Source organism: Pogoniulus pusillus, chromosome 35 (genome assembly GCF_015220805.1).
Source record: "Pogoniulus pusillus isolate bPogPus1 chromosome 35, bPogPus1.pri, whole genome shotgun sequence".
NCBI lineage: Eukaryota > Metazoa > Chordata > Aves > Piciformes > Lybiidae > Pogoniulus > Pogoniulus pusillus.
In genome coordinates, this window is record NC_087298.1 from 9,160,734 (window position 1) to 9,174,380 (window position 13,647).

Here is a 13,647-nt window from a genome sequence, read left to right on the forward strand (position 1 = left end):
TGTGATGGACAAGCTGGCACGCATGGGAGTAATTTCTACAAACTGCCATGGCTGAAAGGCTAGGAAAGAGGATTGGAGGGCTTGGCAGTGCTGGACTGGGGGAAGCTCCATGTGTGCCACCAGGAGGTTTCAGTAGCATGTTGGATGCTGTGCCTAGGATTAATACATGTTGGTCCTGCAAAGGAACAATTCCAAAGCTTGTCTTGCTGGCGGCAGGATGAGTGCAAGAGTCCTGGACTGTGCTGTGCGGGAACTGGTGGCACAACTGAAAGAGAAGTCAAGTTTGCTAATGTTGGCTCAGCTGAGCCGGATCCTGGTGAGCCTTTCCTCGGTGGCAGGGAGCATCTAGGCAGCTGTGTCCCTAATGGATTCTCACCCACTTATCAGCTGGTACCAAACCAGTGCTGTCAGCCTTTGATATCTACAAACAACAGCAGGATGTTTGTGGTCTAACTGAAATGAGCTGAGCTTGTGCCTGCAGCCAGATGGTGAAGGATGCTCTGAGCTGGAGCAGCTCAGTGCAGGGCAAGGGCAGCCCAAGTGTGCTCCGGCTGCAGGCATGGATTGCATGGATCCTAACATGGATTGGAGGCACGCTGCTGGTCTTTAGACTGTCTTTGCTCTCCATTTGCTGCTGTCTGCCTTGTTTTGAGCGTTGCTTTGCTGTCTGAGCAAGGGAAGTGCAATGAGGGGCGTGGTCACAGCACAGGCTACATCTGGTGGCAGGGCAGACCCTGGGTGAGAGACCCCCCACACACACTGCCATGTAACAAGCTGTGGCAGGTACTGGTCAGTTTGGTACCTAGGTGCGCTGGCTCCATCTGGAGGGGAAAGCTGGGGAAAGGGAACTGTCAGACAGGAGAGGACCATGTCTCCTATTGTCTTTAGCTACACTGCTGTGTGCTGCACAGGGGCAGTAAACTGGGGTCTTAATGTGGACAGGATGACGGGGCAGGGCTGGGGCAGCCCAGGTGAGCCACACAGCAGGCAAACTTGCCCACTGTGCCCCCATAGATTGGGTCTGCCTCTCTACCTCCTTGTATAATGTTGGGAAACAAAAATCCAGATGATATCCTGGTAAAACCTTCTTTTCCAAAGGATTAAAGAGAGCAAGTAAGGATTTTGCCTTAGGAGTCACTGCTTGCAGATGTTCTCTTGCTATGACATCCTCCTAATGTGTCTTTGCCAAGGCACAAGCTCTTTAAATCTCCCTAGTTTAAAATTCCTGTAACACCTCCCTGTAACTGGTTTTAATACTGCCCAGAAGTGCCTCACAACCCCCTCTTGAGGAGTTTAGATTGTGACATACTTGGTTGATCAGGTATAAAAAAACATGTCAGCTCATGCAACCAGAAATGATTGAAACTTCTAGGGCAGAAGGTGGGACATGACAGGAGAGTTGTTCCCTCTCCAAATGGCCAATATCCCTTGCCCCACATGCCCTGTCTTCTCAGGGAATGACATCAGAGAGTATGGAGGTTTGGGGCCAGCACCCTGGACCTGCGCTCCTTGTCCTGGTTCTCTTCTTGACTCCTGTGGTCCTGCGAGATGAGCAGAGGAGCAGCCAGCACTGCTCAGGGGTTCAGAGTGGCAAAGTCCATGAGAGTCTGGCCAGGAAGAGCGCAGCCCCCAAGGCCTCAATAGTATGAAGTCACCATGCCAGGTGGAAGTCCTGCTGGGACAGAGCAGGAGCCCAGGAATCGTCCCCTCCTCTGGCTCAGCACAGGAGCAAACTGCAGCTGTCTGCTCTTCATTTCATGCCTACAAAATACCTGTCCAGCAAGGTTCAGGTGTGGAGAGGTTTTATGTGACAGAAACACACAATGTTGGGTGGAAGCTCTGTTATTAACATCAGAAGACAGTGCAGGGCTGTAGAGTGGTGGTGGCTGGAGGGCAGCATAGCTCAAATCCCACCAAACCATGTCCTAAGGATGGGCCCCACCAAAGCATCTCCTAAGGAGGAAGGACACTCCATTTATTTCTTCTGATGTGGTCGGCAGTGACACAGTGCACTGCCACTGAGCACAGCCTGCTCCAGCTGCATGGCCCAGCTGTGCTGCAGCCGGATCACCAGCCTTACAGCAACACTCCAGGGACTTCTTTCCCCCAGCTCCTGCTGCCTCCTGAGCATGTTGCCTTCTTGCAGGGTCTGGTGCTGGTGAAACAAAGCTTGGAAACTGGCTGGGAAAAAATGAGAGGAGTTGTAAAAATCATTTATTTTTTGAAACAGCTGCTTTCCTGATGGTGAACTGGGATGTGATGGGGACCAAGGCTGTGACAGCCACTGCCACTGACCGTGTCATCATGTCAGTAAGAGCTGACATCTGCATGCGTTTCTGGAGCAGGACAGAAGCAGGCCCTTGGGGATGCCTTTTGCTGAGCTATTAATGCAGGGAAGAAATTAAGACAGAAGGGTCTTCATTGCTGTGTTTGCATGGAAGCAGCATCTTGCTCTGAGCAGCCCATTGTGAGCAGCTGATGGTACACAGAGGGCCAAGACAGCAGGTTGGAGATGGAGGAGGTCTGGGAAGTGTGATCTGAAGCTTCTCCCCATGTCTCCTCATACGGAGACATTGCTTTGGTTCCTCCTTCTTGGCTGTGTCTCAGCCACGTCCATGCACTAGGCAGGCTGGGATGGATGGTCTTGAGCAGCTGCAGGAGGAGCATATCAGTACAGGTTCCTGCTGCAAGCTCATCCACTGCTCATCCACTGTGCTGAGCTGGAAAGTCCTGTGGAAGTGGGGTGGCTGATGGTCTGGCGCTGGAAAGCAGCAGGGAGTGGAGGGTAATAAAGAACAGGTGAGTGCAGAGCATTCCAGGGAGGTGGATGTGTGTCCCCTCAAGAACCCCAAAGCTGGCTTAGTGCAAGACAGTCACTAGCAAGAGAATTGGGTCTGCTGAGGACAGTGGTGGCAGCCGCACTCCTGCAGCACTCAAGCTTCTCACAGAGTTGATACCGGCCTCTCCTCGTGGGCTGGTGTGAAGGACACCCAGAATGGGATCGTCTTCTGTCCTGCTCCTGACCAGCGCAGGGGTGGGCAGGTCCCCAAGTCCTCGCTGCTCCCTGCAGAAAGGAACAGGATATTCAGTGTCAGGCCAGGAACTCAGCTCAGCTGACGGCTGGGCAAGGACGGTCTCTACCTGGGGAGGCTGTCCTGATGCTAGAGCTCAGTAGATGGTCCACCATCCCAAGGGCTGCCAGTCTCCACAGCATCTGGCACATGAAATGCCACATACGGGCACTTCTTCACGTTGAGGCACACAAGCTTCTCGAGTGAGGCTGTCTTCACTATCTCAAAGCCAGTTGCTCCACCAAATGTACTGGGTTTCCAGTACTCTGGGGAGCAGATGGGGTTTCCAAAAAGCCCTTTCAGGGAAAACGGAGCTCCAATCTCCACCATGCTTTCCCCAAAAATACCATTGGGTTGGGGCTTCTCAAGTAGCAAGCCTGGATAAAACTCCAGAGCATCAATGTCTCCATACAGCTCTTCCAGCTCTGCCGCCTTCTCTTCCTCTCCTGAATCAAGTGAACACCAGCGTGTTTTAGCAAGGGAATTACCCCAACAAGGACTGGCCTTGCTGTCAGGTCCTATGAACCAGGCAGTAGGAAGCCCAGCTCCCAGGCCAGGCACTGTACTCTGGACCAGGCATCCAGCTTCATGGGAGGAAGGACCCCTGCAGCCAAGGCACCAGCCCTGTCTGCCTTGATGCAAAGTTCACAACCAGGCAAGGCTGGGTGAACCCAGCAGCAAGGGAGTTATGGTCTCACACCCCAGCTGTGGGCACAGAGCCTCTGCACTGCCCTGATGAAGCCCAGAGAGCTGTTGTGCAGCCCTACCTGTTAGCTCCTGAAACGACTTGTAGGGCTCCATGCCAAACCTCTTCCGATACTCATTGAATGGCTGCAGCCTCAGCTGCCTCGATTCCTTGATGACCCCAATGGCCACTTTCAAGACATTTGCATTGATGTTTTGTCCCCCACCAATCTGGAAGGTGAGAACACAAAGAGGAGCATACATAAGGCACAAGGCAGCACCAGCATCTGCTACAGGGGAGCCACTGAAGTATGTGTCTTGGGCACAATGTCATGGAGACCAACATGTTGTTGCAGTAGCCAGAAGAGAGGAAATCACTGGACTATGCTAAGAGCCAGATGTAGAGCAGCCTAGGCTAGAATCAGTCCAGGACCCAGGGCAGGTCAAGGAATTGTGCAGGAGGAGCCACTGGCCTGCAGAGAGAAGAGAGACTGTGGGGGTTTGGGATCACAGGGAGAACCCAAAGAGCAGTGGCTGTCTGCCTCAGCTTGGCTGCTCTGCACAAACAAAGGGTCAGAAAGGTGGATGTAAGCGCTTGGAAGAAAGCATCCATGTGATGGCAGCAAAGAACAGTGCCAGGCAAGCTGCTCCACACCCAGGCTACTCTGCAGGCTGCTTGCCCACTCTGGGTCAGGAGATCCCAGTTTACTGCAGGCTCCTGGTGACACCATGATGGTGACTACAGAGTCAGCAGGGCGGACAAGGCCCAGCCTTGCTATGGTGCTTGTGAGGAGGACTCATGACATGCCCATCGGGTGCTGGGCTGCATAGAAGACTGCTGAGCAGGGATGCCCCTTACTGCTAAGGGCACTGCCTTCACAGTACCACCAGCACTCCTCCTGGAGTCTTACAGCCCCGGCACTGGCTGGATGGGAAGAGCAGGACCTTACCCTTCCTGCAATCTGCTTGGAAAAGGATTCCACCAGTGCCTCCACACCATAGTCCAGGAGCATGGAGGTGTTGTAGAGGAACTGCTCATAGCTGTACTCTTTCTCCTGGATGATGAAGGAGTCAGGCATCAGCCCGTGCCAGTGATAGAGCTGGTTGAACTCCACAGCGATGCGATTCCGGTACTGGAACTGCTTCCCAAATAGCAGCTCAGGGTCAAACTTGAGGCTCAGGTAGTACCCACTGAGGTGCTGGACATAGTCTTCAATGACAATCTTAATGGTCTCCCCTGGGCAGAAGGTGAGAGAAGCAGCTGGCAGCAGCAGGAGCTAGCAGATCTGTACCTCAGTGTGCTACAGCACTGCATCGCTCCACCCATCCACCACCTGAGTCCGTTCTGACTAAAGGCTCGTTGAGCTGAGTGGTCACTGCACTGAATGATTATTTCACCAGCAGAGCTCAGTCTGCCAAAACTGAAACGGTTCCTGAGGAAGGTGACCTTGATGTGCTTCTTGGAGATAATGTGGTGATCTGTATTTTGGTAAAAAATCACTTTTCATGAGATTATGCTAAATTTATAATTAAAATCAAAGTGAAATAATTCAAAATTAGGACAAAATTATTCTAAATTATTTTTTTGATGGACCAAAGCAGATTTTTGCTATAGGGATCACAAGCACTGCAGAGAAACTCCTCCAGCCTCTATAGGCAGCCTGGCCACCACCCTCCAACTGAGACCAACCAACATCCAAGTCCTTGGGGCTTGCCCAGGGAGGTGGGTCACAGGACTGCACTGTGCCAGTGCCCTGCAGCACCTCTGGTCCTTACCAATGAGGATGAGACGAGCTGTCTGGAAGAGCTGCTCGTCACTCCAGGTGGGATGCTCCTGTTTCAGGATGTCACACACGCGGTTGTGCTCACGCAGCCAGAGCGTGGCATACATGGAGAGCCCTGGCAGCAGCCCAAACACTTCCTGTCCCATTGCCAGCTGCTTCTCCTTGGGGGTGGCAGATGGATAGATCATGTGAACTGGAGCATCAGCGACTGTGGGAGGGTACACCTCTCCATCCACCACCTCGGAGAGAGAAGAACAGGATGGCAGAAGGTGAGAAAACTACCCCAGTGAAAGCCTGCCCAGCTGGTACCTGACAACCTGCTGGCACCACAGGTCATCTCCTGCAGGCAGTGCAAGGACAGGAACACCCTCAAAGAGCCCTGACTGCAGAATGGCTGCTGCCATTTGAACAGCTACACCCCGAAAATTGTCCCTCTGGCCACCAGCCACACAGAGCATCAGGGCTGGGGTGTCCTGTGAGCTGCCAGACAACCTTGGGCTTCAAACAGCTGTGGCGTACCCAGCGGTACCTGGAATTTCAGCTTCCCATCTCTGAAGAGGCGCAGCTGGTGCTGCCGCTGCAGGTTGTCCCCATACACGTGCCCGAGATCCACCTGCCACGAAAGCAGTGTCAAGGCTGCTCTGAGAGGCCAAGCATGTCCCGGTCTCCTCCTCCCTCCCTGCGCGCCCCCGTGTCTCACTCACCCCATGCCCCAGCGCCTTGGTAAAGCCACGGCCCATCTTCCCAGACGTCTTGAAGAACTGGTGGGTGAAGTGCTGAGCGAAGAAGGCAAACATCAGGTTGGTGCCTCGGGGATCAGCCTTGAACTCCTGCCGCAGTAAGAACCTCTCTGCCAGGAGCTGGGGGTCAGGGAGCTGCGGCTTCCCTGTGAAGGATGGAGATTAAGGGAAGCTGCCCCATGCTGACCCAGCTGGGTACCAGTGCTAGCAGTGGGGCTGTAGGTGAGCATTGCTGTGACAGCACCAGGCACTGATTTGTCTGCACAGACACCTTACAGCCCTCCTACACAGGCCATGGCATGTCTCAGCAGCTCAACCTGAGCTGTTTCAGCAGTGTTTTAGATCCCATCAAGCTTCTCCTGCCCATGGGGCCAGCTTGGGCAGGACAGCAGCAGCACGTGACACTGCAGTGGTGCCTTGCATTTGTGCCCATGGCAGCAAAAGCTCAGGCATGGGTAGAAAACACTGATATTGAACCAGAAGCAGACTCAGAGTGCTGCTCTGGTGACTCAGCCCCATTCCCAGCACCACATAGTGCAGGTCCTCCCAGGCCAGCCACGTACCTTTGGTTCCCATGGGCGTGGGGCAGTTGTCCGGCACGGGCGGGAGGACGCGGGTGAAGTAGCTAACGTTGGCATAACCCTCCCAGCTGATGTAGCCATAGTCAGAGTTAAAGGTGGGGGGGCTGGGGATGAGATTGGCACGAACTGAAAGAAGAGATGGAGGTCACCACTGTGTGGTCCAGGGCATCACCCCATGGACTCTGCCCTTAGCCCCTGCTCACCCAGTGCTGCTAGACCTCTGCCATCCCAAAAACTAGAAAGGTACAGGCACTGGAGGCATGCAGACAGACCGAGTTCTACAGCTCCTCCCAGGAGAGGAGGGCTCACACTAATGTGCCAAGTGGATTCTTGGATGATAGATGAGATGACAACCACACAGAAATGGTGAAACCAACAGCCGGAGCCTTGCAAACATGTCGCTGCGGCTCCAAGGGCTGGAACCTAAATATTTATGCAAAGTGATGAATGTGGGGACATGAGTAACAAGGACCATACTTCCATAGGCTGCTTTCTGTGCAGCTGCTGAAGATCTCTTAGGCCCGGGCAGAGCGGTGTGCTGCGAGCCGCTCATGTTTTCCAGCTGGCTGTTGGCCCAGAGCGTGGCTGAGGACACACAGCTGGGGACACAGGGATGGTCTAGCCTGACCACCTCCTCTACCCTGCTGCTGCCAGGCTGGGAAGCCTGCTCTGAGAGGGAGATGGGATGACAAGCTCCCTGGGTCTCTTGGTGAGGTGACTCAAACCTGGTGCCCACCATGCCCAAGGGATTTTCTCAGCATCATGGCAACTGTGATACCCCCACTCACACCTCTGCTGCTACCCAGGGCATCCCAAGTCCTGCTGCACTCCAAGGTCTGCTCCAACACCTCACCTGTGAGCACGAGCCTCATGAGTGTGTCCCGGATGAAGGTGCTGTTGATAATGTCCCACAACCACTTGAAATTGGTCAGAACAAAATGGTAGAAGGCAGGACTGGGCTTCAGCAAGTCGTGGAGGCGTGTCCAGAATTCAGCTGGGGAAGACAGACCAGGCAAAGTGCTTACCTTGCTAACGAAACCCACTCATGACCCTGGCCCTCCCACACTGCTGCTGGTGAGAAGAAGAGCTGCAGGCAGTTTGTTGCCCAGGGACCCACCAGTGCCAGAGGTCCTCTGGGCTAGAGGGACTTACGGGCGGTGCAGTTGTCCCCGAAGTATCCTGTCCGTGTACAGTCACACTCGTACCCCTCCAGGCCAACTCTCACACAGACTCCTTGGTGCTGGCAGGGGAAATAGCAACAGGGATTCACTGCAGGAAGAACGAGAAGTCACCATCATAGAACCACAGAATCACTAAGGTTGGAAAAGACCTCTAAGATCATCAAGCCCAACTATCTACCCACACCACCATGCCCACCAAGCCATGCCCTGAAGGGCCATGTCTACATGGGTTTTTTTAATACCTCCGGGGGTGATGACTTCACCACCTTCCTGGGCAACCTGTCCAGGCACACTGTCACCTTTCTTGCAGAAGTTAACAGTGCCTGAAACACCTGGAATTGCCAAAGGAACTGTCTGCATCCCATGACCACACATCCACGAGTGTGCAAGCCCCAGTCTCAGCTCAGGCTGTTGCTGTGCCCCATCTGGTGCCATATGCCACTGTGGGGCCATGTCACAGTGGTGTCCTGCAAGGCTGAGGCTGTGGCTTCACACACAGGAGCTGCTGTGCCCCCGGAGTCCCGCCAGGATAAAGCAGAGCAGGCACAATGCTGGTGTTATTATTAATGGCAACTGTCAGGGCTGAAGTTTGCTTTGGCAAGCAGCTCCCCCGCCCTCACTGTGCCAAGCGGATGAGAAGGGCTGACCCCAGGCTTGTTCCCCCAGCTTCTACCCAGCCCCTTCCTTTGCTACCTTGGTGCCCCAGCCTGCAGGAGTGAGATAAGGATCCCTTCCCGCCCATCCAGGACGGCGGCAGGGGATCCCGTGGGACAGAGGGAGCTGGGAGCAGTGCTGCCACCAAGCTGGGTGGTCCCCACAGACCCAGGGTGGAACCTATGTGCCAGGAGGACAGAAGTACCAAGAGACGAGATCTCCTGGAGCACACCTGATTGAGGGGCTCGGTGTACATTAGCACAGCGTGGTCCCCAGGCCCACTGGGACCCACAGAGACAGGGGTGCAACACAGTGCTCAGCTCTGGTACCACTGGTCGTGGGTATGGGAATGGGCAGCACCAGAAGGACCAAGGGTCCTTTTGTGCTCAGTGTTGTGGCTAACAAAGTAATGTCTCCTGGGTCCGTCGGTTGATGCACATGGACCCTGAAGGACCTGGTTCAAATTCTTCTAGAATGTGGGAAGAGGTTCCAGCACTGGGGTGGAGGGACAGGCACACAGAATAGAAAACACATTTTTTCCCTAGGAAATGGCAGCTAAAAATTAACATCTTTGAAAAATAAAGCTAATTCTGCAGAGCTGCTCAGACTCCCAGCTAGCCACAGACCCAGGGCAGGAGCTTCCCAGGAGCCAGGGGCTTGGCTAGCAGTTCTGACCCTGCTGCATTTATCCCTGTGACCCCAAATCTCTCACATCATGCGAAGTGGCTTGCAAAGATACATTCAACCCCCAGCTCTTCCGTCAGACTCCCTTTTGTCTCCCATCTTTTCATGTATCCAGACAGGAAGCAGCAGGCAGGTTCTTATTTATCTCAGACAAATTGAGGTCAGACCACCCGTTTGTTTTTTTGCAAGACAGGAATTTCGTGAAGGGGGCTGTGTTTCAGCACAGCTGCTGCATCCTCTGGGTTCTGCCTGCACCTCCAGCTCTGCACTCAGCTCTGCTGCAAGTCTCGCAAATGCCCAGCAGAGCAGCCCCACGCTGTGCCCACTGCAACCAGGGGAATGTCAGGCTGGTGCGGGCACCGCAGCCACAAGGCCAGGAGGGTGCTCTGTGCCACCAGGTCTAGCATGGCACGTCATGCCCTGCGCCATCTCCCTGGAGGGGGGTCAGGAGGTGTTCACTTTGCCAGGGATCTCCCCGGTGCAGAGCTCAGTGGCTTGTTGCAGCTGAGCACTCCTCCAAGGTCTGCCCTAGCTGCCTCATCCCACGGTTCACAGCGGTGTCAGCGCCGCAGGGTCCCAGAGGTGAGGTGGGAGTGGCATGTTCCAGCAAAAAGGGTGGGAGGGGGACGAAGCAAGTCCTGGCCTGCAACGGCAACCCCCTCATGTCCTTCTGGAGCCTCCCTCCCGCAGTGCCTCTGTGTCTCTCCCCACCCCAGCCAGGAATCCTGCGCCGGCCCTGCCAGGATGGCTGCAGGTACGGGGAGAGCTGCTGCCAGCCGCCGTGCCCGGCCCCCCCGTGGGGGCAGAGCGGTGGACACGCTCCGTCACCGCTGAAAAATGCCAGATTTTGGGGACAACATCCGCTCTGCAAACCGCAGCCAAAGCAACCTGGGGTGAATCATGGCCAGGCTGGAGCCGGGATTGCTCCATGGGCCACAGCTCCACGGCCACGGGCTTTGAAGACGATGAAAGGCTCACGCACTTGTTTTTCTGATTCAGGGAGGCTTCTTCGGGTCCAGGAGCTGTTCGCAGCAGTCAGCGCAGCCAGATTGTCATCTGCAACCACTTCTGGCGGCACCATGAGCAAGAGCAGCCTGCCAGGGCTGCAGCTGTTCACCACGTGGGACTCAGTGATCCTCCTCTGTGCACCTGAGCCAGGCTGCCCCAAGGATGAGCGGCTGCGGACAGCCGGGCTGGCTGGACGGTGTGATGCACCCTCAGGGCTCTTGGTGTGGCAGCAGGCTCCCCCATGCAGCCTGGGAGGAAGCTCCATGAGCCCCACTGCAGAGGGGCTGTGCTGAGAGGAAGGGTTTGACCACAGGCTGTGGTAACAGGCAGGAATCGAAAGTGGCTCTGCCGGAGGTCCTTGTCTCAGTGGGGTCTGTGCCTGGCCTGCCCTATGGCTAGAGCTTGAGCCTGCCGGACCTCCCATTTGCCAGAGCTTTGGAATGGCAATGAAGAGGATGGTCAGGTTTATTTTGCTATAACACTTGTACAGAACTACACCCCTGAAGGCAAGCCAGCAGCCAAGGGCAATATCTGCAGGGGAAAACATAGAAACACCATGGGACCAGCTTGGCTCCAACCGCAGCTAGAGGAAAAGTCTACAGAGAGTAAACATCACAGTTCAGAGCCAAGGTGCAGTCAGCAAGGAGTCGAGTAGAACTGCTCCAAGCAGCAGAGTGTGCAGGAGATACCAGTCTCAGCCCAACATCCTGTTATTTGGTGCTTGAGAGCAGATCCAAGGGCTAGATTAGGACTGTGGTCCAGATTAGAGCTGTGGTCCTCCCAGTGCAGTGTTCCTCCTCTCAGGAGCCCAGCTGCTCTGCTGACAGCACCTCAGGGAACAATTCCTCAATCAGATATCTCCTTCCTTAATTGAGGCTTGAAAGAGAGTTGTCCTTTCATGTGTATCCCAGGTATCCTTTTATTTTCCCACGCACAGTGAAATTTGCTTTGATCTTGGCATGCAGCAGCCAGCTCCAGAGGTTGGTCATGCCTGCACCATCCCAGTGTGGATCTGTCCCAGCTGCTTTGGGCATGTGGGTCCCCACTAAGCTTCCAGGCCCTCTCCTGTGCTCAGAAAGACACATGATGATGCTCTTGGCTGTCCTCAACGCCCAGTAGGAGCTTCTCAGGGAGATGTGACCCATACCAGAAAATGGCAGAACTGGGAGGGAGACCATGCAGAGCCTGTCCCTTGCCTGTCCCTACCACAGCCAGATCCATCCCATGGGGTCCCTGCTTTAGTGCAGATGAGTCCAGTGAGTCCCACAGCAGGGTGCCCACTGGCTTCTCAGCATTGGCTCTCCTGCAGTGCTCTCTCCTGTTGCTCCTGGTCTGTCCCCATAGCCTGAGACTAGGAAACTCAAGAGATTTACAGAGTGGCTTGGCCATGCTGGGGTAACCCAACCCTGCTGTCCCTGGCACATGGATCTGCCACCTCCTGCCAGTTTGCACCCTGCTCACTTCAGGTCACTTCTCCCATAGTCCTACTTCTCCTGCGGTGGAGAGTTATCTGCTAGCCATGTGCACATTCTGGGGGCCCTTGGGTTTGGGCACATCACCTCCTACAGCCTGGGCAGGCTGCTGAAGGTGGGGTCACCATCAACACTCTGCACCACAGGTGACTAGAGCCCCATCAAGGGATGCAGCCCACATGCCTGGGCTGGGTTTGCTGAGAGTGTAACTTTAGTGAGGAGCTGTAAAACCTGAAAAGGGCTACAGCATTTTTCTTGCAGGGAAGGAGGTAATTTTATGGAAGAGGGACTGGAGTCAATGCCACATTAAGGACCTGGAGAAAACTGCAGTGGAGAGCCTAGGAATGGACCTGATGGGATTTGAGATGTGGTTTTATTTCACAACATGCTCTGTGGATGCCTGCCATAAGCAGGGTTACTCCTTGGCATCTCTTGGTATACAGGCAGCCTGAGACCACCATGGCTGTGCCAGCATGTGGTGAACTGTTGTGGCATGTAGACATGGAAATGAAAGGATGGCTCAGGCCACTGGAACCATCCCTGCTGCTCCCAGCCCTCCACCCTCACCCCTAAATTGCAGTTTCACCTGGTATGTGTTTGGGGAGAGCAGGCAAGGGCCTTGGCTGCCAGCTTTCAAGGATATTGCTCCTGTTTCTTTTCAGGAGCCCTGTCCCAGCTCGGTGCTGCTCCTTAGTCCAGTGGTGGATCCACTCTGGGCTGGCCTTGGTCTCATCTTAACCAGGGCCTCTTGGGATGGCGCTGGTCTTGGCAAGGGCCCAGCTCTGTCATGCAGCCACACTTGAGCCACTGACAGCTCCTGCGTGCGGTCCCGGTGTGGCCAAGCAGGAGGAACCAGGGAAGTTTGGTTTTCATGGGTGATTTTGCTCTCTGGCCAGGCGTGACGGAACTAACCTTGCAGCTTCTGGGACTCTATCCCAGGCAGTGTCCTCGGGGCTCCCGCTGCCTCTGCCCGGTCCTCTGCCCCGGGCGCTGCAGCCAGGTCCGGGCAGCGACAGGGAGAGGACCATCCCAGTGTAGTGGGCACGATTCTACCTTAAAGACTCCCGGGAGTGCAGACCTCTCCCGCAACGCTGGAGTAAACGTCCGACCTCTCCCGACGACCGTTCCGCGACCCCTGCGCCTCCGAGAGGTGCACCTCTGGGACCAGGTCCGCCCACCCGGGGCCAGGTCCCACCTCGCTCCCCAGGTCCCTCCGGTGCGGGGTGTCGCCACTCCTGCCAGCACCGAATCCCGCGCCAGTACTCTCCCTCCCGGTGCCAGCCCCCGCCCCGCATACCGGAGGCGTCACTCGCGGTGCTCCCGGCGGTGGACAGCAGCAAGGCGTGGGCGAGTAGCATCCGCAGTCCGGCCAGGCACAGCCTTGCGGCCGGCGGGTCACGGGCCCGGCACCAACAGCCCATGGCGAGAGGCAGCTCCGCCGCGTCCCGCCGCCGTCTCTGGCCCGGCCCCGCCGCCTCCGCCCCACCGAGCCTCCCCCCGCCCCCGACGGGACAGGGCCGCCTCCAAGAGCCCGGCCCGCAGAGGAAGGCTGATCCGGCCCACGCACCCCTCCCGGGGCCCCCCGTGGCCACCGTTGTATCCCCGGCCGTGTCCTGAGTCCTAAGTCCCCCAGGAATCTATCCCCAGGTCCTCCCGTGCCTCTCTCCGTTTCCACCTCCCCGAGCATCTCCATAGCCATCTTCTGGTCCCCATGTGCCCCTGCATCCCTGTGCCCATGCTCTGTTTCTCACTTTCTCCAGCACCCCCATGCCCTCGTCCCTGCATCCA

General features: G+C 55.8%; 1 protein-coding gene across 2 annotated transcripts; it reads right to left on the reverse strand.

Moving 5' to 3' along the window:
• Positions 1-2,192: 2,192 nt before the first annotated feature.
• On the reverse strand, positions 2,193-13,312 carry PTGS1 (prostaglandin-endoperoxide synthase 1). Of its 2 annotated transcripts, XM_064170885.1 has the most exons (11): positions 13,157-13,312; positions 8,013-8,129; positions 7,714-7,854; positions 6,843-6,986; positions 6,244-6,425; positions 6,069-6,152; positions 5,532-5,778; positions 4,706-4,992; positions 3,839-3,986; positions 3,142-3,517; positions 2,982-3,064 (listed from the first exon to the last, which is right to left on the reverse strand). In XM_064170885.1, the coding sequence occupies exons 1-10, from the start codon at positions 13,278-13,280 to the stop codon at positions 3,162-3,164; spliced, it is 1,830 nt and encodes a 609-aa protein (XP_064026955.1). In that variant the 5' UTR covers positions 13,281-13,312; the 3' UTR covers positions 2,982-3,064; positions 3,142-3,161. The 2 variants fall into 2 exon arrangements, with proteins under 2 accessions (XP_064026956.1, XP_064026955.1); XM_064170886.1 differs by lacking the exon at positions 3,142-3,517 and having other exon boundaries at positions 2,193-3,064.
• Between the last annotated feature and the right edge of the window lie 335 nt (positions 13,313-13,647).

Bases quoted from the DNA above. Each gene is read 5' to 3' on its own strand.
- PTGS1 (XM_064170885.1), bottom strand. From the start codon at position 13,280: ATGGGCTGTTGGTGCCGGGCCCGTGACCCGCCGGCCGCAAGGCTGTGC. The intron at 8,130-13,156 runs GTATGCGGGGCG...TTCTTCCTGCAG, and splicing joins CACCGCGAGTGACGCCTCCG to TGAATCCCTGTTGCTATTTC. The intron at 3,518-3,838 runs GTAGGGCTGCAC...CACTTGATTCAG, and splicing joins GTCGTTTCAGGAGCTAACAG to GAGAGGAAGAGAAGGCGGCA.